We start from the raw sequence: 24,914 nt of genomic DNA on the forward strand, positions 1-24,914 counted from the left end.
GGGAGATAGCAAGAATGAGTCAGTGTACAACAAAACACATTTTAAAAATCACCATCATCATCAGCAAGAACAAGTGAAATTATCACCTGCACATACATACAATTTAAAATAATAAAAAGTAAATCTTGATGAAAGAATATCTGCATCCCTGACAGACCAGTTACATTTGCCTGCTTCCTGAGGTGGAATATGTCTATGCCAGAAACAAGTATCATAGACTTCAATGCAAGCAGGGATCAAGGTTCACGTTCAGTTACAACCAACTAGCACTGCATAAGAAGTATTTCTCTAAAACCTCTCTGCTTTTAGTTACCTTTAAAGGGGCTGTCACAAGTGACTCCATCTTATTGTTCTGAGACAAGTCTTGCCATGAAGCCTAGGTTATTCTTAAACTTATAATCCACCTGTTCTCGGCTTCCCACATTTTGGGATTACAGGTAAGTACTACCCTGCCCAGCATGTACAAAATCCCCTTTAAGAAAAACCAGCCAGAACTTATTTTAATTCAACCAACAGTCTTGGTGTCCATCCTTTGTGTCTGAAAAGGAAGGACTGGGGCTGTGGCAGAGCGTTTGCCTGGCACATGCAAGGATCTGGGTTTGATTTCCAGCACCACGGGAAAGAACTGGAGGTGGGGCATGCAGTGCTTGCCTAGCTTATAAGAGGCCCTAGGTTCAGTGTCCAGCACCATCAAAAGATAAAAAGTGACCCAGTCAGGCTGGAGAGATGGCTCAGCGGTTAAGAGCACTGGCTGCTCTTCCAGAGGTCCTGAGTTCCATTCCCAGCAACCACATGGTGGCTCACACAACCATCTATAGTGGGATCTGATGCCCTCTTCTAGTATGTTGGTAGACATACAGAGCACTCATAAATAAAAAGTGACACTCGCCGGGCGGTGGTGGCATGCCTTTAATCCCAGCACTCGGGAGGCAGAGCCAGGCGGATCTCTGTGAGTTCGAGGCCAGCCTGGGATACCAAGTGAGTCCCAGGAAAGGTGCAAAGCTACACAGAGAAACCCTGTCTCGAAAAACCAAAAGAAAAAAAAAAAAAGTGACACTCTACTCAGACCTGGCAGACGGTATGTTCCCAGCATCATCACCTTCTGTGCTGGGCTGGGCACCTCGCGGCTGCGCCACCACCATGACTGAGCGAGCGGTGTTGAGCTCGGTCTTCCTTTTTCTCTACTGATTTTATTGAAATGTTTTATGTGCACAAAACCCTCCAGATCTCCCTTGGAGGACTCTATTCTCTACTGTCTTCCTCTCTGTATTCCCGATGGTTCCTCCCAGGGGCCCCGAAGGAGGGGGAGGTCCAGACTTTTTTTTTAGGGGTCCTCACTCCCTTAAGCACTTGGAGTGGGTGTTCGTTCTCCCTGGTGACCCCGAGAGCCCCCAGAGCCTGCATCACCTCCTCTGAAAGTGTTCAAATTCCGCCTGTCTCCTGGCAGTCACAGCTGGGAGGTCATTCTGGCTATAAGCACCCTGAAAATTGTATTTTCTTCGCAGCTGGCCAGAGTCACAGTCGCACTGGTTTTTAGGAAAGAGCCTAAAACATACAAGAGACACAGATACACGTGGATGGTTGAAGGGAGTGAGGGGACCTTAGCCCTAATCTTGTGTGACACTCACCCTGAAAGTCTCTTTTCCTACGTGGCTCTCCTAACTTTGGGGGTGGAGGGCTCACAGAGACAGCTGGAGGCAGGCAGGAGGGAGGGTGAAGGGAAGGACTGAAGAGCCTCCTCTCTCTTTTCTTTCTTTTCCCTTCCCCCTTAGAGACGAGCTCTTGTCTATGTGGCACAGACTGGCCTCAAACCCATGGCAAACACCCTACCTCAGTCTTGAGTGTACCACCATGCCCAAGAGCCCTCTCTTGAATTATCTCCTCCACCTAGCTTCTTTAAACCCCAGAGCCATGGGCACTTCAGTTGGCAGTAAGTCCCAGTAGGGCAGACGCCAAGAGGCAACATCTTCCCCCTGAGGTTGTATGGTTTCTGGGTGCTGTGGAGGACAGAGACTGCATTCCACAGACCATGCCTGGTCTCTGAGAGTCACTTTAGTAATCAGTATCTGTTCAGAACTGCCCATAAGGCCTAGGGCCCCAGGGAGAAGCAGGGAAGAGACCCAGAGTCTCACCAGATGCCTTCGTAGGTAAAGAGGTTCCTCAAGTGCTTCTCAGGTAGAAGCTTCAGCACTGAGCCACCCGGCCCAGGCTTCGGGAACTCTGGCTTGAAGCTGCTGTGCACTGCTTGAAAGGACACACTTTTGGATATAAACAGAAGAACAGCAAGTCCTAGGATCATCATGAGTGAGATCTTGAGGAGCCACAGAAATCTGGAGCTGGCAGAACACACAGAGAAAAAGCAAACTGCATTAAAAATGTTTGACCTCAAGGAGCTGGGACGATAGTCAGAGACGCTGCACACGAGGACCTGAGTTCAGTCTCTGGCACCCACATAAAAAGCTGGGTACGGACTGGTAGAGGGCTCCGTGGGTAAAAGAGGACTTGATTGCCAGGACCCACAGTGGGAGGACTGGACCAGCTCCCACAAACTGTCCTCTGACATCCACACCTCAGCCATGGCATCTGCACATATACATTCACATGCACATTCAATAATAATCATCTAATTTGTTTTGTTTGAGACAGGGTCTCATCATATAACCCTGGCTGGCCTGGAGTTAACTGTGTAGATCATTCTGGCCTTGAATTCATAGAGATCTGCCCGCCTCTGTCTCTCATGCTGGGACTAAAGGGGTACGCCACCACTCTTGGATTAATAATTAACTTTTAAAAGTTGGGTACGTTGGTACGTGCTTGCAATCCCAAGATACTCAGGATAACAATGGAGGGTCTTGGGGCCTCACTGGCCAGCCAGTCTCGCCTAATGGTGAGTTCCAGGCCAGTGAGAGGCTCTCTTAAGGAAGGTGAAAGGGATTTCTAAGGACAACTCAAAAACAGAGAAGGAAGGAATAACAAAGGACTTGGGGAGATTAAGGGATGGGCAAAACAATCTCAGAATGGGGGGGGGGTGCACAGAAGCTCATGTATTGGCCACTTCTGTGTCAAGTCGATTAAAAGATTTGCAGAAAGCATCTGAAGTGGGCTCTCTTGGCCCCCCGGTTTCAGAAGTTCAGCCAGTCATTGCAGAGGCAGCCCCAAGGGGGTTCCTCACACCACAGCACAACACGAAGTTGGGAAAGGGGAAATCTAGAACTCTGGGTTTGTCTTTTTATTTTTTTTTATTTATTTTTATTTTTATTTTATTTTATTTTATTTTTTTGGTTTTTCGAGACAGGGTTTCTCTGTGTAGTTTTGTGCCTTTCCTGGAACTCACTTGGTAGTCCAGGCTGGCCTTGAACTCACAGAGATCCGCCTGGCTCTGCCTCCCGAGTGCTGGGATTAAAGGCGTGCGCCACCACCGCCGGGCCCCTTTTTATTTTTTTTTAACTTGTTGCCCCAGGCCCAAGGGACAGTACCACCTACATCAGAGTAGGTCTTTGTTTGTGCTGGGACCCTCTTCCTAGGGAGACTAGAGCAAACACCTGTTCACTCTAAATGGAAAATAACAACAGACCAGCGTAAGGATCACACCGAAGTCCAACCTGGCGAATCAACGACTCTATCGGGAAAATGAGTGAGAGGTTTCTCACAGGAGAAGAGACAACCGAAGGGAGCTGTATCACCAAAGAGTGGACCCCAACATGGGTCAAAACTCATGAAAGTTACAACCCTGGAGCTCTCTGTAGAACTTGACGGCAGCTCTCCGGGTCTGAGCGTCTCCTCCAGCCAGCTCCGAAGCTGGTGGAAAAGCCCCTCCCCCAGCAGCTGCTTGCTGCCTTCATAGTCTTGGGAGGGCCCTGAATATCTTGTGGGTTTTTTTTTTTTTTGAGGGGGGGAGGGTAATAAAAACAATCTCACAGCATTTATTGTCACATGATAATAACATAAAACAATATGAATAAATGTTTCGGACTGTGCTCCCAACAGAAGACACCTTTACTGTACTTCTTCCTCAACTTCTCAATGCTTGCCAGTTTCTAGTTGGAAACACTTTGGAGCAGAGTAATACTGTCTCCTTTCAGTACGATCCGACCCAGATGTTTCCTTGACTCTGTTTTAGCGTGACTTTCTCCTGCATCATCTAATACGAGGTCCATGTACTCATCAAAGCCAATAATACAATCCCCTATCCCCATATTCATTTGCTCATACAGTCAGACCTGAATCCAAGACCTATTTTGCAAGTATCTGAAGATGAGGTTGAAGAGCTGCACCACCACCTTCTGCACCTTCTGGCTCTGGCCACGGTACGCCATGGTGGAAGTCACAAGACCACACGAGTAGGAAGGCGCCTCAGAAAGCCATCTTGTTCTGTTGCTTTGTTTGTTTGTTTGCTTTTGTTTTTAGGAACTCTTGAGACTTGAGTTGTTTATTTTTTGAGTGCGCCGCCCACCTTTCTGGAGGGGATGTTTTAACTCAGAACTTCCTGAGCCTTAAATCCTCTCTGGAAATAGCTTCACCGACTATCTTAGTTAGGGCTTTGTGTATGGTTTTTATTTGTGTGTGTGTGTGTGTGTGTGTGTGTGTGTGTGTGTGTGTGTGTGTGTAGTTTTCCAAGACAGGGTTTCTCTGTGTAGCCCTGGTTGTCCTGGAACTCACTCTGTAGCCCAGGCTGGCCTCGAACTCAGAGATCAGCCTGCCTCTGCCTCCCGAGTGCTGGGATTAAAAGTGTGAGCCACCACACAGCCTGGCTCAGGCAGGGTTTTGTTGCTGTGAATAGATGCCATGACCACAGCAACTCTTATAAAAGAAAACATTTAATTTGTAAAAGAGTCTCTATGTAGTCCCACCTTAAGCTTTATTGTGCACCTGGAATTGGACTGGTTGTTGTCTGAAAACCTTTCCCAAATTGTACTGTGTTTTCAGTATGCTGAACAACGAACCTCCTGGCATTAGCCTCCCCGAAGTCTGATCCAGGCTGACAAGTCAGTCCGCACCAGGTTTTTCGTTCTCATCTCTGAGGTATGACACCTGCTGGGACTCCTTCCTTATGAGACCTCCATCTTGTCTTTGTCTCTGTTCTGTGGCTGTGAAGAGACACCATGACTGAGGTAGCTCTTCTAAGAGAAAGCGTTTCACTGGGACCCGCGTACAGTTTCAGAGGTCAGTCCATTATCACCACAGCAGAAGGCATGGTGGCGTGCGGGCAGACGTGGTGCTGGAGACGTAGCTGAGAACTACATCCTGATTTGCTGGCCAAGAGACTCTGGGCTTGGCATGGGCTCTTGAAACCTCAAAGCCCACCCCCAGTGACACACTTCCTCCAGCAAGGCCACACCTCCCAACCCTTTAAAATATAGTGCCACTCCCTGGTGACCAAGTATTCAAATACATGAGCCTATAGGGGAACATTCTTTAATTTTTTTATATTTTGCTTATTTTGAGACAGGGTCTATGTAGCACTGGTTGTCCCAGAACTCTCTCTGTAGACCAGGCTAGTCCTGAACTCACAGAAATCTGCCTGCTTTTACCTCCCGGGTACTGGGATTAAAGGTGTGCACCACCACGCCCAGCTCTTCATCGATTTCTTAGCTTCTTTTTTTTTTTTTTTTTTTTTTTTTTTTTTGGTTTTCCGAGACAGGGTTTCTCTGTGTAGTTTTGCGCTTTTCCTGGAACTCGCTTTGGAGACCAGGCTGGCCTCGAACTCACAGAGATCCGCCTGCCTCTGCCTCCCAAGTGCTGGGACTAAAGGCGTGCGCCACCACCGCCCGGCGATTTCTTAGCTTCTTAAAAATTATTATTTATTTTGTAAGGGGGTTTCATTAGTGTGCATGTGCTATGACACATATGTGGAAGTCAGGAGACAATTTTTGGGGGTGAGTTCTCTTTTTCTACCGTGTGGGACTCGGAGGTGGGACTCAGTTTGTCTCTCTGGGTAGCAAGAACCTTTACATGTGGAGCCATGTTCATGACACTTGGAGTTTTCCTTTAAAAAACAGAAACAGGCCGACCTCAAACTCACTGTCTAGCCAACGACGATCTTAATTTCTTGTCCTTCGGCCCCCACCCCCTCGCCCAAGTGCTGGAACTACAGGTGTACAACACTGCTTTAAATTTAAATTCCCGGATGTGTAGTTTTGGTAATGCTATGGATGGATCAGATCTCCAGGCTTTGTGTTTGTCTGGCAAACATTTTACCACTGAGTTACACTTTCACTCCCAAGTTCTTAGACTTCTGATTCCCCAGATCTGACTCGAGCTAAGGAAACGTCCTGAGGTATAATAATTAACAGAGATTGTTCTAGCAGGAGATTACTAATAAAGGTTTAATTTTTACCGGGTAAGTGCAAAGTTTGTCCTTCTAAAACAGGCCAGCCTGTGTTTCCATGCCAGGTGGTTGAAATAATGAGTCTGTTGTTTGGGTTGGATGTATTTAAGAAATGTCCAAGAAAGGTCCAGAATGCAACTTATAAAGTCAATATCAAAATAAAGACCCTGGGCGGGTTGGTGGTTGACATTGTGTCCCTCCGGTTCCTATGCCACTGACACAGTTTGCTTTTGAATGAGCAGAAACTGAGAACAGCTGAAGCCTGAGCCCTGGATAGCGCTTCCTCTTGTTCCCACACAGGAAGGTAATATTATTATGATGATGATGATGTTTTTCAACTTTTTATAACCTTTATTGCATTTTTCTTTGACAAGTTCATGCATGCACAAAGAGCATTCTGATCACTGTAATTCTCCTTCTCTAATCTCCCTCCAGCTGTCAGTCAATGTCATCCTGTGTCTCTTGCTTTAGAAACTCACTCTTAAGATTTATTTTTTAATTGCGTGTGCATGTGTATGCCTGTGTGTGTGTGTGTGTGTGTGTGTGAGTGCCCATGGAGTCCAGATAAGGGCATTGGATCCCCTGGAGCTGGAGTTCCAGGCAGTTGTGAGCCACCCACCATGGTTACTGGGAACTGAACCCAGATCTTCTACACAGTAGCATGGGTTCTTAATCGCTGAGCCATCTCTCCAGCCCTAACATTATTTTTGGGCACCTTGTCACCACCATCCTCTCCTGAGTCATGACTGTACAGAAACACCTTTAGTAGAAGAGATGGGATATTTACATATGTAACAGAACTTTAAAAAAATCCTGCATAGTGAAAAACATTTCTGACGTAAAGCTGGTGTCTTAGTCAGGGTTACTATTGCTATGATAAAACCAAAAGCAAGCTGGGGAGGAAAGGGTTTGTCCGGCTCACAGTCCCATATCTCTGTTCATCTTCCAAGAAAGTCAGGACAGGAACCAAACAGAACAGGAGCCTGGAGGCAGGAGCTGACGCAGAGGCCATGGAGGGATGCTGCTTAATGGCTTGCTCCACATGGCTTGCTCAGCCTGCTTTTTTATAGAACCTAGGACCACCTACCCAGGGATGGCCCCACCCACAATGGACTGGGCCCTCCAACATCAGTCATTAAGAAAATGCCTTACAGGCTTTCCTACAGCCTGATCCCCCCCCCACACACACACACACAAGACAGGAGTTCTCTGAGTAGCCCTGGCTGTCCTGGAACTCGCTCTGTAGACCAGGCTAGCCTCAAACTCAGAAATCTGTCTGCCTCTGCCTCCCAAGTGCTGGGATCAAAAGTGTGCACCACCACTGCCTGGCTAAAAGATGTGTAGTGCACAAGAGGACAGTTGTTGACATCGACCTTGAACCTTCACATGCACACACACACACACACACACACACACACACTTCACACAAACAGAGAGATTTTTACATTAAATTAAAAAGAAGAAAGGGGGGTTGGAGAGATGGCTCAGTGGTTAAGGGCACTGACTGCTCTTCCAGAGGACCTGAGTTCAATTCCCAGCAGCCACACGGAGCTCTCCACTGCCTGTAAAACTGCAATTCCAGGAGTTCCGACACCTTCACACAGACACACATGCAGGTAACAACACCAGTGCACATACAAATTTTAAAAATTCAATGAAGTAAATCTTTAGAAGTGAACTTAAAAAGAAGAGGAGGGCTGGGCGGTGGTGGCGCATGCCTTTAATCCCAGCACTCGAGAGGCTGAGGCAGGTGGATTGCTGAGTCTGAGGCCAGATCTACAGACTGAGATCCAGGACAGCCAAGTCCTCGCAGATAAACCCTGTCTCAAAAAAGAAGAAGAAGATGAAGAAGAAGAAGACAAAAAAGAGGAAGAGGAGGTTTAAGTAATGGCATTCTCTCTCTGCTTCCTGACTGCAGGTACAAGGTGACCAACTGCCTCACCCTCCTGCCACCAGTCTTTCCCACGATGGATGTTCCCTCAAGTCCTGAGCAGAAGCCATTTCTCAGGTGCTTTTGTCACAATGAGAACAGTAACTGTTGTCCCCCCCCCACAGCGATGGCAGCACAGTAACTAGTGTGCCCCCCCAGTGATGGCCACACAGTAACTAGTGTGCCCCCCAGTGATGGCCGCACAGTAACTAGTGTGCCCCCCCCACAGCGATGTCTGCACAGTAACTAGTGTGCCCCCCCCACAGCGATGTCTGCACAGTAACTAGTGTGCCCCCCCAGTGATGGCCACACAGTAACTAGTGTGCCCCCCCAGTGATGGCCACACAGTAACTAGTGTGCCCCCCATAGCGATGGCCGCACAGTAACTAGTGTGCCCCCCCAGTGATGGCCACACAGTAACTAGTGTGTCCCCCCAGTGATGGCCGCACAGTAACTAGTGTGCCCCCCCAGCGATGGCCGCACAGTAACTAGTGTGCCCCCCCCAGCGATGGCCGCACAGTAACTAGTGTGCCCCCCAGTGATGGCCGCACAGTAACTAGTGTGCCTCCCCCACAGCGATGTCCGCACAGTAACTAGTGTGCCCCCCCACAGCGATGGCCGCACAGTAACTAGTGTGCCCCCCCAGTGATGTGCCCCCCCAGTGATGGCCACACAGTAACTAGTGTGCCCCCCTCAGCGATGGCCACACAGTAACTAGTGTGCCCCCCCCAGCGATGGCCGCACAGTGTAAAGACAGTCTCTTGGGACTCACATTTTTCCCGTGGTTCATCTAAAAGCCTAAGGTGGAATTGGGACCCTCCTCCTCCTCCTCCAATCACAGAGGACCAGACGGTGCACACCATCATACCATAGACGGCAGTTTCAAAAGCTGGATCCTCTCCTCTCCCACTCCCACACAAAATCCGTGTCGAGATATCAGAGGGCACTAAGACAATGGGAAAAATAATGAGCAATAATAATAATAAGAGCAGCTCTCCCTGGAAGCAGTCTGAGGTAACCTGTGAAAATAGTTCATTATTGTCCTGCCAGGTGTGACGGTTCACGAATTTAATCCCAGCATTCCCTAAGCAGAGGCAGAAAGATCTCGGTGAGTTCCTGGCCAACAAAGCTGAATTAGTGAGACCCCCACCTCAAAAATTAAAAGAAAGAAAGAGGGTTGGGGATTTAGCTCAGTGGTAGAGCGCTTGCCTAGCAAGTGCAAGGCCCTGGGTTCGATCCTCAGCTCAAAAAAAAAAAAAAAAAAAAAAAGAAAAGAAAAGAAAAGAAAAAGAAAGAAAGAAAGGGGAAAAGAGAGAGAGACAGAGAGAAAATCACTACTTTTTTTTTTTTTTTTTTTTGAGACAATGACTTTCTATGTAGCCCTGGCTGGCCTGGAACTCTCTATGTAAATCATGGCTAGCCTCAAATTCACAGAGATTGGCCTGCTTCTGCCTCCCAGAGTGCCAGCATTAAAGATGTATGTCACCTCTCAGAGTACCTGTCTGTAAAACTGTTTCCACCTTCAAGGATATTGTAATATGACTCTCTTCCTCCGGGCATATTTTGGAGCAGAGATTCTTTGGTTGGTAGTGATGCTGTTGATAGTTTTAAGTAGAAGCAGCCAAGGCATGATCACAGGACCGGCTGTTGCTATGGCAGCCATTACATCCTGCTCTCTCTCAGCGGCAAGTAAGCTTGGGAGATGCTAGAATACATAGGAGATAGATGATGGACTGGAAATGGGGCTCCACAGTGTGGCTCCCATCGGGTCATCATCCACAATGGGGTGCAATTTTGCACTAATGCAGTTGAGGTCACCCATGCTCCTATAAGTAACCCCTCATTCATGCCCTGTCTGTAAGTCCCCCAAACTCATTGGTTCGTTTGGTTGTGCCTTGGTGGAATCATACTCCCATCTGTCTTTGGTGCTGAACCCGGAGTGAACAGACACTTGTTCACATCTTCCCAGAAGTGAACAAACACGTATACTCACAAAACCACCAAGTATCCGAAACAGGCATCGACAGCCATTCCAGAGTTAAAGCGGAAGCATGGGCAGTAGATGCGACAGGCCGAATGGCGGCTAGACATAGGGTCCAAAATGAGTGCTGAGCGCTACTGCAGTGGGCTGGACAGGCACTGACGGGCTTGGAGGTCAGTGAAGATGGACCCTCCTCTCAGCTCTGGATCCACCTCCCGTTTCAATGGCAACTCTCGAAAGGGAAGAATCACCTTTGCCCCTCCTTAGGGTTTAAACAGCCAAATGGGGGAGGGGGTGGGTATCAAGGTTCCACTGAGTCCCATTAAGTTACTTCCTCCTAGTCAAAAAGAATGAAATATGAATTCTATTTGGCCTTGGCTAGAAAGCTGGAATTCTGACCTACCCCAAAGATCAGAACATTAGATACCATTGTTCCCTTCCGTAATTATTAATACAACCGGGCCTATCGATCACCTGGCTAGGAGACTCCCCTCCCCCGCAAAAGCTGATTCACTTGAAGACATGTTCAGGAAATGGAAGGAATAATTATCCCCTTTAGGAGATCATGTACTGTTATGTCCAGGAGCCCTTCCCCCAACGCAGATGTAGATCGGCACAGCTAAGTCTTTGAGCTTTCCCTACTCAGTTTTTGTTTGTTTGTTTTGCGTAAGGAAGGGTCGCCAACATGCATGCCTCAGTCTATGTGTGGAGGTCAGAGGACAACTTTCAAGAGTCAGCTCTCGGGGTTGGGGCTTTAGCTCAGTGGTAGAGCGCTTGCCTAGCAAGTGCAAGGCCCTGGGTTCAGTCCTCAGCTCTGGGGGAGTGGGGAAGAAGAGTCAGGTCTCTCCTTCCACCATGTGGGTTCCAGAGACTGAACTCAGGATGTCAGGCTCAGGACAAGTGCCTTTACCCACTGAGCCATCTTGCTGGTCCCTCTTTTAAGTCTTAGCTTTTCCTTTTGCTCCTTCTATCTCTTTGGATACCAGCCATAACCTAAACCTTCCTGTCCTGATGCACCTGAACTTTCTCTGAACATCCTCCAGCCCACAGAAGCTGCTTACCGACCTCTATTGCTAAACATGCCTGCTTTCTTGGATCCTACATCCAAACACATAAGCTTCTCACTTTCTGCCCACTGCTCTCTTCCTGGCAGCCACTAAGATCTATAACTTCCCTGCTCTGCTGATTTTCTCTCAAACGCTAATAAAACAGCTTTTAGTTTCCTTCAGAGTAGATTTTAAAATTCCTTTATTAGCAAGAACAAGAACCTACGAAAAGGGACTCCAGTTCCCTGGTTACAGCAGATATTTAAGAACAGATGGGCCAGGCCCTGGTAACGGACGCCTTTAATCCTAGCACTTGGGAGGCAGAGGCAGTCAGATCTATGAGGTGGAGGCCAGCCTGGTCTACAGAGCAAGTTCTAGGACAGCCAGGGCTACACAGAGAAACCCTGTGTCAAAACACAAAACAAACAAAAGAACCCAGGTCGGGTGGGAAGAGCTGGCTCAGGTCAAGAGCTCACACAGCTCTGCAGAGGACCTAAGGCTGACTCCCTGCACCCAACCACCTGGACTCCAGCTCCAAAAGATTTAACGCCTCCTCTGGACTCCATGGGTACCTGTATGGTGATATTTTATCTGTGCACCCCAATAAAGCTTATCTGAGGATCAGAGGAAAGAGCCAGCCACTATAGTAAACATAGAAGTCAGGCAATGGTAGCACATGCCTTTAATCCTAGCATTTGGGAGGCAGGGATCCATGCAGATCTCTGTGAGTTCAAGGCCACACTGGGAACAGAGCCAGGCGTGGTGGCACACACCTTTAATCCCAGCAGTAACCATAGAGTTCTGGAGGTCTGGACAGACAGACAGGAAGTGACAGAGCTGGGCAGAAAGAGGAAGTGATGTAGCTGTAGCTGGGTGGAGAGAGGAAGTAAGATGGCAGGGACAGAAAGGCATATAGGCGTTGGGTATACAGGAAGTAGGTCTCCCTTGGCTGAGGAGTTCTGAGGGTAAGAATGTGGCTGGCTTCTTTCTGCTTCTGTGATCTCTCAGTTTTAACCCCACTATCTGGCTCCAGGTTTTTTATTACTAAGACCATTTAGTAATTTGTCTTACATACCTGCACTCATATGCACACATCTAGACACACACACACACACACACACACACACACACACACACACAAAATATATATATATATATATAAATAATTTTTAAAAATTAAGATTAAAAAAGGAAGATTCCAGAAGCTGTTAAGATTGCTTCATGGAGCCGGGCGGTGGTGGCACACGCCTTTAATCCCAGCACTCGGGAGGCAGAGCCAGGCGGATCTCTGTGAGTTCGAGGCCAGCCTGGGCTACCAAGTGAGTTCCAGGAAAAGGCGCAAAGCTACACAGAGAAACCCTGTCTCGAAAAACCAAAAAAAAAAAAAAAAAAAAAAAAAAGATTGCTTCATGGTTAGAGCACTTCTTCTCACAGAGGACCTGTGTTCATTTCCCGGTACCCATTTGGTGGCTCATAACTGTCCATGACTCCATTTCCATGGGAGTCTTCTGGCCTCCACTGCCACCAGGTGCACATGGGGTACACACACATACATACCTGCAGGCAGAAAAAAACCACCCATACACATGAGCATAAATAAATCTTTAAGAACACAGACAAAGCCAGGCGTGGTGGTGCACACCTTTAATCCCAGCACTTGAGAGGCAGAGGCAGGTGGATCTTTGTGAGTTCAAGGCCAGCCTGATCTACAGAGCGAGTTCCAGGAAAGCTGGGGCCACACAGTGAAACCCTGTCTAAAAAAACAAAAAACAGAAACAAACAAACAAAACACAAACAATACCACTGCACTTCAAGTTGGGTACAGATTCTCTGGACAGTGAACTCATCCAGGTGAACGGAGTGCTCAAACTGTGTGACCTACTGACAGCTCATAGGCAGACTGACCCATACAGGAGCTCCCCTGCCTCATACAGTTGATCCTTACCGTCCTAAGCCAGAAGAAGGTATTACACAGGGGGAAAAGATGACCTCAGAGAAATGAGAACTTATGATGTGGGATTAAAGGTAGCATAAAGTAAAACGTAAAAACAAACGAACAACCTGCCTTTCAAACCATAAAAGATGCAAAAATCCTTTGGGGTAATTCCCTCTGAGGAAGTCCATATGACCTTTGAGGGTATCTAACCTTCTCCCTGAGGACCCTTATTTTCATTGTATGCTTAAATCTATGTTAAGATGCTTCCCTAATAAAATCCATCTCTGCTTTGAAAATTAAGTCCTATAGGGTCCCAAGTAAAAACGCCCAACAACTTGAGTTCAATGCTGTAACCCATGCAAAAATCCACATGCTGTGGCGCACATCTGGGATCCCAGAGCTTCTAAAGCAGGATGGGAAGTGCAGACCGGGAACCAGCCGAAGGCTTAAGGGCCAGCTGACCTGGAGCGTTCTGTGCAGCAACAGAACCTGAGCAGAAGGAGAACTCCTGCCTCAAAAACAAAGTGGACACTGAGAACCGATTCCTGAAAGCTGTCCAGAGACCGCATGTGCACACCCTGGAGCATGCAGGCCTGTGTGCACATGCACGCACACTCACACAACTAATAAATAAAAATTTTCAGTCCTGTGGAGAAGGGAGCGTTTTGCCCTGAGCTCAAGGGAGTCTGGCTAGTATTGGTATTGGTGTAAGGCTGTCAGGTAACCAAGTCACCAGAGCTCCGCACACCAGAGGTCAACACTGGGTCATGCATGTCTCACTAGTTTACAGACAGCAGGTGAGTGGGAAAGTGAAAGAAGTCTGTTGAACAGCAAGGGACAGAGAGACAGAAACAGAGACGTGAAAGGACCCTGAGCAGAATGCAAAGCCTCCGGGACCTGGGTCGGGGTTGGAGCTGCTGGGCACAAAGAGTCTCAGGTCTTGGTTGCCTTTGTCCGGTTGTTTGGGGTTTAGAAAAGGGCTTTACAAGGCAGGAAGGGACCGTCAGTCGACACCGTCAGCAGTCTGCCTATGGTTTTTCCAGGAAGCAGGATGCAGTCAGCTGTGGTTATCAAGTGGGCGCATCAAAGGCAACCTGAGTCCTCGGCTCACTGTGTAACTGGTCTCCGAGGTGTCTTTGGTCTCCACCTCGAGTTAGCCACAGTTTTGTGTAGCCCTTTCTCACACTGGCTTTTGTGATCAGCAAGCACGCACATAATCTTATCAGTTTCTGCAACTAGGTAAGAAAAGCCATGTGGCTTTGGCCTTGGTGCCTGTCTCAGATGATTTGCTCTGAGGAGGAAGTCATTAGGTCTCAAACTGAGACTGAGGTGCCTGCTTAACACATCAAAGCAGACTCTGGCTGCCAGGTTCTCCTAGCATCCCTTAGTCTGGCCCTCCTGGCTGGCACACCTTGTCCCCTACTCTAAATTTCTCCAGTCCAGGGGTTGGGCTGCCCTTCCCTCAGCTGCCCTTCCCTGTATAATCCATATATAAACCATTTTGGTTATCCTTTCATCTACCCTTTACCCTTCTGGCCTCTTGGTCTGGCTCCTCTCCCCTCTTTCCTCCCCTCTGCTGTGGAAGAATCCTTCTGTACACTGTGTGAATACATGTCGCTATGATTGGTTTAATAAACAAGCTGACTGGCCAGTTGCCGAACAGAATAAAGTTAGACAGGAAAGCCAAACCGAGAATGATGGGATGAGAAAGGGCAGAGTCAGTGGAGTTGCCAGCCAAATGGAGAACAAATCGGACACACTAAATGGGTTAGAGGTAAAAGCCACGAGCCTCAGGCAGCACATAGATTAATAGAAATGAGTTAAGTCGTAAGACCTAGTTAATAACAGACCTGAGCTTTTGACCAAGCATTTATAATTTTATATTAAGTCTCCAAATCAGTTATTTGGGAAGCAGCTGCTGGTTATTTGGGAACAGGCAGGTTGGGACAGGAAATTTCCACCTTACAAATGGCACCCACCATCTGGTACAGATCAACACAAGACTTGTAAAAGCTTTTAAAAAGGTTCTAAACACACAAAAACAGAGCTAAACTTGACTTCCTAGTCTTGTGTCTCTCATGCCAGCCACAGTACAGAGACGCATCTCCTGGCAGCTGCCAGTACCACGCCATGAGCTAAGCCACATGGCAGGTTCCCGAAGTCTCTCACATGAGAAAGGCCAGAAAGACAGTGTTCTCAGTTAATATGCCTCCTAGACAACCTGCTGGTAATAGATTTGGGTAAGCAACAGCGTTGTTAGAGATTAAGGTAGAGTGATGACTTATGAGCTAGCTGAACTGTGGAAAAATGAGAGAAGTTAAAAACTACAGGGCAAAGCTCAAGGCAAGAAGCAGTGGTGCAAAGAGGCGTCTCCAGCCACTGCCTGTGGGCTTAAGCTGCAAGCTCCACCAGCATGCTGCATGTGGAGGTTTGGGGATTTTGCTCATGTAGACGGAAAAGGTTACAGATACACAGTAAAGACAGATTCAGACAGAAGAAACCTCTAAATGGGTTACATCGTGTTTAAAAATATATGCAGGCTTAGGAGAGAAAATAAAAGGGTAGAGAAAGTCCTTAAAAAAGAAATGGGGGGGGGGTTGGGGATTTAGCTCAGTGGTAGAGACTTGCCTAGCAAGCGAAAGGCCCTGGGTTCGGTCCTCAGCTGGGGCAGGGAGGAGAAGTAGAGTAATAAAAAATATAATAAGCCTCATAAAGATGGGAAATACACAGAGAGTCTGGATCCTGTATGTTATTGTGTTGTCTGAATTTTTTGGCTGCTAGGAGACACTGAATTATAAAAACTGCTAGAATAAACCAACCTATATATTTTAAAAATATCTTAACTTCAAAATTTAAGTCAAAAGATATGTTACTTTGAGGGAAAGATTATGCTTTTGTTTCCACAGGAAATGAGAGTCTATGGATCCATTCCAGGTTAAGGAAAATCAGGCTTGATTGAGGAAGACCCCTTAAAAAATCTGACTACAAACATAAAGAAATAAACCTAGAACTACAAGACACATAATGTATATTTTACCTGCTCAAACATAAAACAAAAAAAATCACCTTTGGCTGACTTACATACAATGCACAGACTATACTTGTACTAATGCAGATATGTATCTTTAAAAGTTTATATATTTTCAGAGCAAGGGGACCAAACACCAATAAAAATGGATGGCCCAAGTGATCCAGCATTTCAAAATGCCTCTGTTACAGTCTCCTCAAAATTCTGCATCCAGAACAGCTTCAAGGCTGCTGGTTGAGAGGATAGAGCCTCACAGAATACTCCAGTCAGGACTTGACCATAACCTTGAATTTTATCAGGGTCCCCCAAAGATTACCAGAGCCCCCAATCAACAGGAAGTAGTCTGGAGAACTACATCCACATTCCCCCAAAATAGGTTATAGACGTTTATTATCATTTAAGGGGAGTTGGTTACAAGTTGCTATTGGTAATGGTCAGGAAAAAAGCTGAACAAAGGAGATTAGATTCAAAGATCTCATTCTAAAAAGAAAAAGAAGGGACTATAGAAATGATGGGATAAAAGGTTAGATTACTGAATCTACTTTTAAACCAAAAAAGCAACTATTAGTCTATTTTTTTTTTTTTTTTGGAGACAGGGTTTCTTTGTGTAGCTTTGGAGCCCATCCTGAAACTTGCTTTGTAGACCAGGCTGGCCTTGAACTCACAGAGATCTGCCTGCCTCCACCTCCCGAGTGTTGGGATTAAAGGTGTGCGCCACCGCCACCCGGTACAACTATTAGTCTTAAATATATACATTGGTATGGATTTTGGCTTATTGATATAAATTTAAAGTTAATTTTGTTATACTGTATAAATATTTCTACTTGTTGAAGGTACTGTGTTTATGGAGCTCATTTAAAAATGTAATATGTAATTAAGAAATACAGATTAATAGCCATCTATAATAGTCAAACTTAATAGTCATGTTAGGTATGTTTTCAAAGTCATACATGGATATATTTAGATAGATAAATGGTCTTCAAACACATCAAAAACCTACAGAATATGGCATTTAATATCTACTTCAGAGAAGATGATGGGCATCAAAGAACCTCTGTATGGAGTTTGCTTTCTTTATGGCAAAAGCTAGCCATTTTGGAAAAAATATGCCCTTACCTCAACTTCTGACAATATACTGTCCAAACTGAACCAGCAGGATGCAAGAAAGGTGACTGCTGAGCTTTGCCAAGACAAGGTAGGACAGTCCTTTACAGTTCTCTGCTTGACAGGAAAGTCTGTCAGATATGCTAGGCCTGTAGGCCAGAGTTGGATGCTCCAACATTGCAGAGGAAATTTGGGCAGCCTGATGTTCCTGCCATTAGGTAACATTTCATCCTTCTAGGATATTTGATAGAGTTAAAAACTAAATTGTTAAACTTATAGTTTTCCTTAGTTATGATAGAAATCAAATTAGGTATAAAACTTTAGACTCATCAAGATAAGATAGATAATAGAGTATTTTCTCTAATTTTGCAAATAAAAAATAGACTGGATATTGTAACTGTAATTCATACTTAATAACTGGTTTTTTGGGGTGTTTTGATTTTTAATTTGTTTTTATATTATGTGCATTGGTGTTTTGCCTGCATGTATGTCTGTGTGAGGGTGTCAGGTCCCCTGGAACTGGAGTTACAGACAATTGTGAGCTGCCACGTGGGTGCTGGGAATTGAACCTGGGTTCTGTGGAAGAGCAGTCAGTGCTCTTAACCACTGAGCCATCTCTCCAGCCCCTTGATAACTGTTTTGTAGTATATAATTTTACTATGTTAAAGTTAAAACCTTCCTTTTTAATTAGACAAAAAGGGGAAATGCTGTGGAATAACCCTTCTGTACACTGTGTGAATATATGTCGCTATGATTGGTCTAATACACAAGCTGACTGGCCAATAGCTGAACAGGATAAAGTTAGGCAGGAAAGCCAAACTAAGGATGATGGGATGAGGAAGGGCGGAGTCAGTGGAGTCACCAGCCAGATGGAGAACAAGTCGGACACACTAAATGGGTTAGAGGTAAAAGCCACAAGCCTTATGACTTCACATAGATTAATAGAAATGAGTTAGTTGTAAGATCCAGTTATAACAAGCCTGAGCTATTAGCCAAGCACTTATATTAAGTCCCCAAGTCAGTTATTTGGGAGCAGGCAGTCAGGACAGCAAAACTCTGCCTACACCTCTCCTCATATGGCTCAGTCTGGTCATATTCACTCTGGACTCTGCCCGGTATCTCTGCCTCTGGTGATGCTCTCTCTTTTATCTAGAGTAAACTTTCTCCTCCACCATGTCTAGGAGCAGTCATGTCCTTCCTTTTTAATTTCTTCTTTTCCTTCAGAAGCTAGCTTCCATACAGTGAATTGGCAGAGTCCCACCTGAAGAAGGTCTGCAGCCTCTAGCCACAGCAATGAGCTAGGAAGTGGACACTGGAGCCTTATTCGAGCTTTAGACTAATCATACTCAATATTTTCATTAAAATATGTTTAAATCTGAGCGTGTCAGGGCATACCTGTAATCCCAGAACTCAAGAGGCTGAGGAAGGAGAGTTTGAGACCAGCCTAGGCTATATAACACGTCTTTAAAATAAATAAATGAAATTGTGATAACATTTAGGTTTATGATTGATTGGTTGATTGATTATATTGATTGTGGTACTAGAACTCAAACCCCCACACTCAGCCCTGTCACTTTTGGTGAATTCTTAAGCATCTTTAAACGGTCTCAGCTTTAATTCACAACTTGTCATGTAGCAGTAATATACCCCAAGTGAACCATGGCTTTGGGGGGTTTGTTATTATTGCTTCCTATGTCTTTTTCATGTTTGGTTTGAGACAGGGTCCCCCTATGTAGCTCTGGCTGTCCTAAAACTCTCTATGTAGGCCAGGCTGGCCTTAAACTCACAGAGATCCATCTGTCTCTGCCTCCCCAGTGCTGGAATTAAAGAAGAGAGTGTGTGTGTATGTGTGTGTGTGTGTGTGTGTGTGTGTGTGTGTGTCTCTGTGTGTGTGTGTGTGTGTGTGTGTGTGTCTGTGTCTGTGTGTGTGTGCATGCACGCACAGGTGCACAGGCATGATGGGGTGGGGCACACGTGCAAGTGGGGAGATCAGAGGACAACTTCACGCAGTTAGTTCTCTCCTCTCACCTTTACGTGGTTCCAGGGTTCAAACCCAGGCCCCTCAGGCTTGTGGTACAAGTGCCTTCATCCACTGAGCCAGCTCACAGGCCCTTTAATTTGGGGAATTTTCATTTTTGCACAAGGAGTCATTTATCCCAGAAAGGTAGGACTTTCTGGGCGAGTGCCTACTGCTCATCTTCAGGTGAGCACTGTATCTTTAAGAACTTCTCTAACGTGGAATTTAATCTGCGGAACTCAGTTGGGTACTTGACTCCCAGCATCCACCTGGGATGCTAGGTCGTGGGAGGTTCAGTGTTAGGTCTCAGGCTGTCCATACATCCAGAAATGAGCTCAACCAACCTTCCTCAGGAACTTGTGACACCCCTTCCCTGTGAGTCTGCTTCCCTCCAAGCTGGTGTGAAACATGCACTAAAACCACGATTTTGAAGATGAAACCTGAGTTTCATTCTATCTGAGGAATTTTTTTTTTCTTTTTGGTTTTTCAAGACAGGGTTTCTCTGTGTATCTTTGATTGTTTGGGAACTCACTCAGAAGACCAGGCTAGACTTGAACTCACAAGGATACGCCTGCCTCTACCTCCCGAGTTCTGGGATTAAAGCCATGCGCCACCACCACCTGACTGCTACTTGAGGTTTTAATTGATGCTTAAAATTTAAAACACCATGAGGCAGAAGGACCGGGCCAGCCTGGGCTACAAGTGAGTGTGAAATCCCAGACAAAGCTACATAAACAGTGTCTCAAAGAACAAACGAATAGAAGCCAGGTGGTGGTGCCACACAGCTTTAATCCCAGGAAGAGGCAAGCAGATCTCTGAGTTTGAGGCCAGCCAGGTCTACAGAGTGAGTTCCAGGACAGCCAGGGCTACACAGAGAAACCCTGTCTCAAAAAACACAAGCAACAACAAAAAACAAACAAACAAACAAACAAAAACTTAAAATGTTGAAACAGAGCCAACTGCCAAGTATAATATGGCATGTGTGTTTCTTGGTGGTAGGTTTTTGTTTTGGATTTTGTTTTAGGTGTGGGATGACGCTGTAGCTCAGCAGTAGGGCACACACTTAATATTCCTAAGGAGCTGGAGCCAATACCCAGCACCACCAAACACTGCTTGGAAAGTGTAATTTTTGTTTTTTTTTTTTTGTTTTTTTTTTTGTTTTTTTCGAGACAGGGTTTCTCTGTATAGCTTTTTGCGCCTCTCCTGGAACTCACTTGGTAGCCCAGGCTGGCCTCGAACTCACAGAGATCCGCCTGGCTCTGCCTCCCGAGTGCTGGGATTAAAGGCATGCGCCACCACCCCCCGGCTGGAAAGTGTAATACTGTATCAAGTATGAACTAAGCATTTAGCTTACCAAGTCCCTCCCCTTTCCTAAAATAGAGCATGAACTCAGGTCCTCATGCAAACTACAAGCATTCTACCACCGAGCTACATCCCTGGCCTTTGTTAATCCTTTACTTCCTACAGATTCCATACAATTTGAAAAACTTCCAAAAGCATACCTTCTCAGTTGCCCTGAAACCAAAGAAAAACTGGGAGGATGCTCAGCAGATGGTAGAAGCCCCTGCTGCGGGACCCTGACAACCGAGTTTGACCCCAGAACCCACATAAAAAGCTGAATGTAGCTGGGGTGGTGGGGTGGCAGTGGTCTCGGCAGGAGAGGAGGCCACCTTTAATCCTAGCACATGGAGGCAGAGTCAGGTGGATCTCTGTGAGTTCAAGGACAGCCTTGTCTACACAGCTAGTTCCAGGGCTACACAGAGAAACCTCATGCTCCCCAACCCACCTCAAATAAAGAAATGTGTTGTTCAAGTTCCAAGGGAGGAAAATGTAATGTTGGAATGAAAGTCTTGCCCAGGACATCTGATTTGATGTTGATGTCAAATACACTACAGTTAACCACTTCTCCAAGATGTTGGGACTTGAGTATTTCCAGGACCTAGTAGGACACCCAGCACATAGTAGGGAGCATCCAACATCTGGCTTTGGCTTTTGTTTTTTATCTTTTTTTAAGTCTGTGTGTGTGTGTGTGTGTGTGTGTGTGTGTGTGTGTGTGTGTGTTTCAGATCCTCTTGGAGCTGGAGTCACAGGTGCTTAGGGCCTGCTAGACATTAGTGCTGGGACTCGAACACAGTGCCTCTGCAAGAGCATTGTGTGTTTTTAACTACTGACCCATCTCTCCATCCCCCAACAATTGTCAAATGAAATGTCCCAAATAACCAAAATCCACAGGATGGAGGTAAACTCCAGTCAACTCCTTCCAGCATGGTCCGGGGACACTTTCTCCCTCAGTCTCCAATGTAAAATGGAGAGAGATATCAGCACTTCCTTCTCCATGGGCCTTGTCAGGAGCACAGCTGACTCACCCTAAGTAAATGCCGCATAGGGAAGAAATGGATCTCTCCATGCTGGTCTCCTGATGCTTCCCTCATCATCAGGCTTTTCTGTCCACTTACAGAGCCAGCTCCTGAGTGTTCTATGGGGTATAGAATGAATTGAACTTTTAACCCCCTTTGCAGACAGGATCTCACGTAGCTGGCCTCAAACTCACAGTGCAGCAAAAAAAATGACATTGAACTGCTGGAATTACTACAGACATACACCGCCACACTGGTTTTTGAAATGCATGTAAAAATTAACATGTATTCAGTGCAGTTTATGGGACAATAATGTCTCTTTGAGTTGGTAGGGTATGTTGAGGGGAGCTACCGCTTTTCAGGGGCTAGAAGAGATAGATGTTGGTTTCCCCAGGACCACACTGGCCAGCACCAAGCAGTAGAAACAGGAAAATAGCACACAGCATGAATTAAGATGGTAGATCTAGCTGGGCGGTGGTGGTGCAGGCCTTTAATCCCAGCACTGGGAGGCAGAAGCAGGCTGATCTCTGTGAGTTCGAGGCCAGCCTGGGCTACAGAGTGAGTTCCAGGATAGGCTCCAAAACTACACAGATAAACCCTGTCTCAAAAAAACAAAACAAAGCCGGGCGGTGGTGGCGCACGCCTTTAATCCCAGCACTCGGGAGGCAGAGCCAGGCGGATCTCTGTGAGTTCGAGGCCAGCCTGGACTACCAAGTGAGTTCCAGGAAAGGCGCAAAGCTACACAGAGAAACCCTGTCTCGAAAAACCAAAAAAAAAAAAAAAAAACAAAAAACAAAAACAAAACAAACAAACAAAAAGATTGTAGATCTAGAAGCAAAATTCTAGCTTTTCATAAATGAAGGAAAAACGAAGTTTGCCAAACATCTGCCAGCCTTAAATTCATTGGCATCATTCATGTTGACTGAGCCCGTTAAATGACCCCAGCTTCTGCCTTCCCCCTGAAGTCCTCAGCAGTGGGCAAAGGTACACGAGAGATCTGCCTTCCCCCCACTTCCTGCATCTTTTGTGGAACCTGTGCTTTAAAAAAAAAAAAAAAAAAAAAATATCCCGGCATGTGCATAGTAGGCAAGGGCCATACCACTGAGCAACACCTCCTCAGCCCATTTTAAAGTTGTGAGACAGGATCTCCCCATCTAGCCTCCCAGGTAGTTGGGACTGAGCCCAAGGCTTCTGGAGTGTCAGGCAGCCCTCCAACAACCGAGCTACATCTCCCTTAACTGCATTTGCATTTGGAAAAAAAAAACGGAGAAAATAACCTTGGACCTGAATTTATAGAAATGCGCTTCCCCCTGCCTCCCGAGTGTTGGGATTAAGGCGCGTGCCACCATCGCCCGGCCACAACACTCTTTCTAATCCTTCTATGTAATTTGTAAAAAACGAATCGAACACGTCCAAGGACATTTTTTCCTGCGTTCATTATTAAGTCAACCTTCCAGCATCTTCAGCGTGCGGTGCTGTGGTGCAGGCTCACTGAGGTACAGCTGAGCACCTCACTCCAGACCCCAACATTCTGAAACCCTTGCGTCTGCGAAGGTGGCAATGGAACTCTCTGAAAAGGACTCAGGGACCAAGGCTCCTGAACTTGCCTGAGCCCGCATCCGACCGCTAAATACCAGAACTCAGTCAGATAGGCGCCTAGTCTCTGCTCAGGGCTTCAGGGCTTCCAGCTGTGCGCCCGGCACCCCCAAGGCACCACCCCACGCTCAGACCTGCCCTCGGCGTGTTTTTGACCGTGGAACAGCCTCCAGGTCGGATTTTCCCACGGGAAACCCGGTCCCCTGTTTGCACCGGAGCAGCAGCGGAGACAGGGGGCGTGCGGGGGTCTCCATCCAAGGTTGCACGCACCGTACCCGGAGGCTGCTGCCACCCACGCGAGGACTCCCGGGGCTCCGCCCGCCACCTGCCCTCTGCCGGCGCACTGCCGCCCCCGCACCGGTTTCTCCCCAGCATCGCGCACTCCTGTTTCTCGGGCCGGGGACACTTACTAGCTGGAAGTCATCGCGGATTGCTCCAGCCACCTCTCTGCCGACTGCACAGCTGTTTGTGTCCCAACCCGAGAGCTGCGGGGACCGTGCCCGCCCACATCCCACGCCCCCGCCCAGGAGCTGGATCTTGCCTGGCGTCCACGCTGCGCTCCAATAGTTTAGTCATTGTTCGGGTTGGTCCATTGTGACTGTGCGCGCCGGGGTCTCAGCCCCGCGAACTGCGGTGGTCCCTGCGGCCACCACCGCCCCAGCCTTTCCTACTAGAAGAGTTGCGAGCTCAGGTCTTCATAAACTACGACATCCCCAAGGACAGTTCTGAGGCTCGCTTTTCAGATGAAGATATTGAGGCAAGGTGGGGGTAACCAAACTGTAAGTAGAGTTACCCGGCCTTAACCCACTTTGGGTGTATTTTATTTCCCTGGGGTTCAGTGGTAAGAATGCAAGCCACCTCTGCTCTACCCGCAGGCCAGTCCACCGCATTTCCTTGGTGGGCACGTCTTTCTGAGGGAAATTGAATGGATTCGGCATTTCCCCCAAACTCCAGGATAGACTAGAACGGGGTGAAGTTGGGCAAAGTCCCAGGGCTTTCCCCTTCAGAAGCAAAGGCGTCAGCGTACTTGTGTTCTCGCTCCAGGGTCGTCCTCCCGGATGCGGGGCGGGTCCTCGCACCGAGTGGTTAACCTGGGTGCACTCCGCTCGATAGTTGCGCAACGCCTCCCTGGATCATCAATCTTTTCTGTCCACGCTACAGTCTTTTCTGTCCACCTACATCTTCCTGACCCCTCCGCCCCTACCTGCCCTTCCACAGCTCAAATTTCAGTTCCTTCTAACTTGCCTTACCTCCATCTTCCCCTGACTCCACTGAAAATCGTCGTGACAAGACCCAGGAAAGTAAAGCTGCAACCTAGTCCAATCCCCCTGACAAGGACCTACCCTGCCTCAAGATGCCTTTGTGCTTGGTAACAAAAAAAAAAAAAAAAAAAAAAAAAAGAATTTCACACGAAATTGTTCCGTATTTGCATTTGTGAAAGCCTTTTCGAAAGGCGTTGGGGGTGGTTTTCGAGGGGCCCTTCTCGAATGAGACTGTACTGTTTTATTCTGACCCAGCCAAATTGCATGCCAAAGGCTAGTTTCACTTAGACAGGATCGCATGGGATCCCCTGTGAACACGCGGTGTGTAT

General features: G+C 46.9%; 1 protein-coding gene and 1 pseudogene across 1 annotated transcript in view; both read right to left on the bottom strand.

The window, feature by feature from the left end:
• Positions 1 to 24,914, bottom strand: part of B4galnt2 (beta-1,4-N-acetyl-galactosaminyltransferase 2) — an 82,803-nt gene that overhangs the window by 20,245 nt on the left and 37,644 nt on the right. The window contains exons 2-3 of the mRNA XM_059271603.1: positions 2,133 to 2,336; positions 1,408 to 1,545 (exon numbers count right to left, since the gene is read on the bottom strand). Coding sequence (XP_059127586.1) covers positions 1,408 to 1,545; positions 2,133 to 2,336 — 342 coding nt within the window. The remainder of the gene's footprint in view (positions 1 to 1,407; positions 1,546 to 2,132; positions 2,337 to 24,914) is intronic.
• On the bottom strand, positions 4,038 to 4,316 carry LOC131917627 (small nuclear ribonucleoprotein E-like; annotated as a pseudogene).

Source organism: Peromyscus eremicus, chromosome 8a (genome assembly GCF_949786415.1).
Source record: "Peromyscus eremicus chromosome 8a, PerEre_H2_v1, whole genome shotgun sequence".
Classification (NCBI taxonomy): Eukaryota; Metazoa; Chordata; class Mammalia; order Rodentia; family Cricetidae; genus Peromyscus; species Peromyscus eremicus.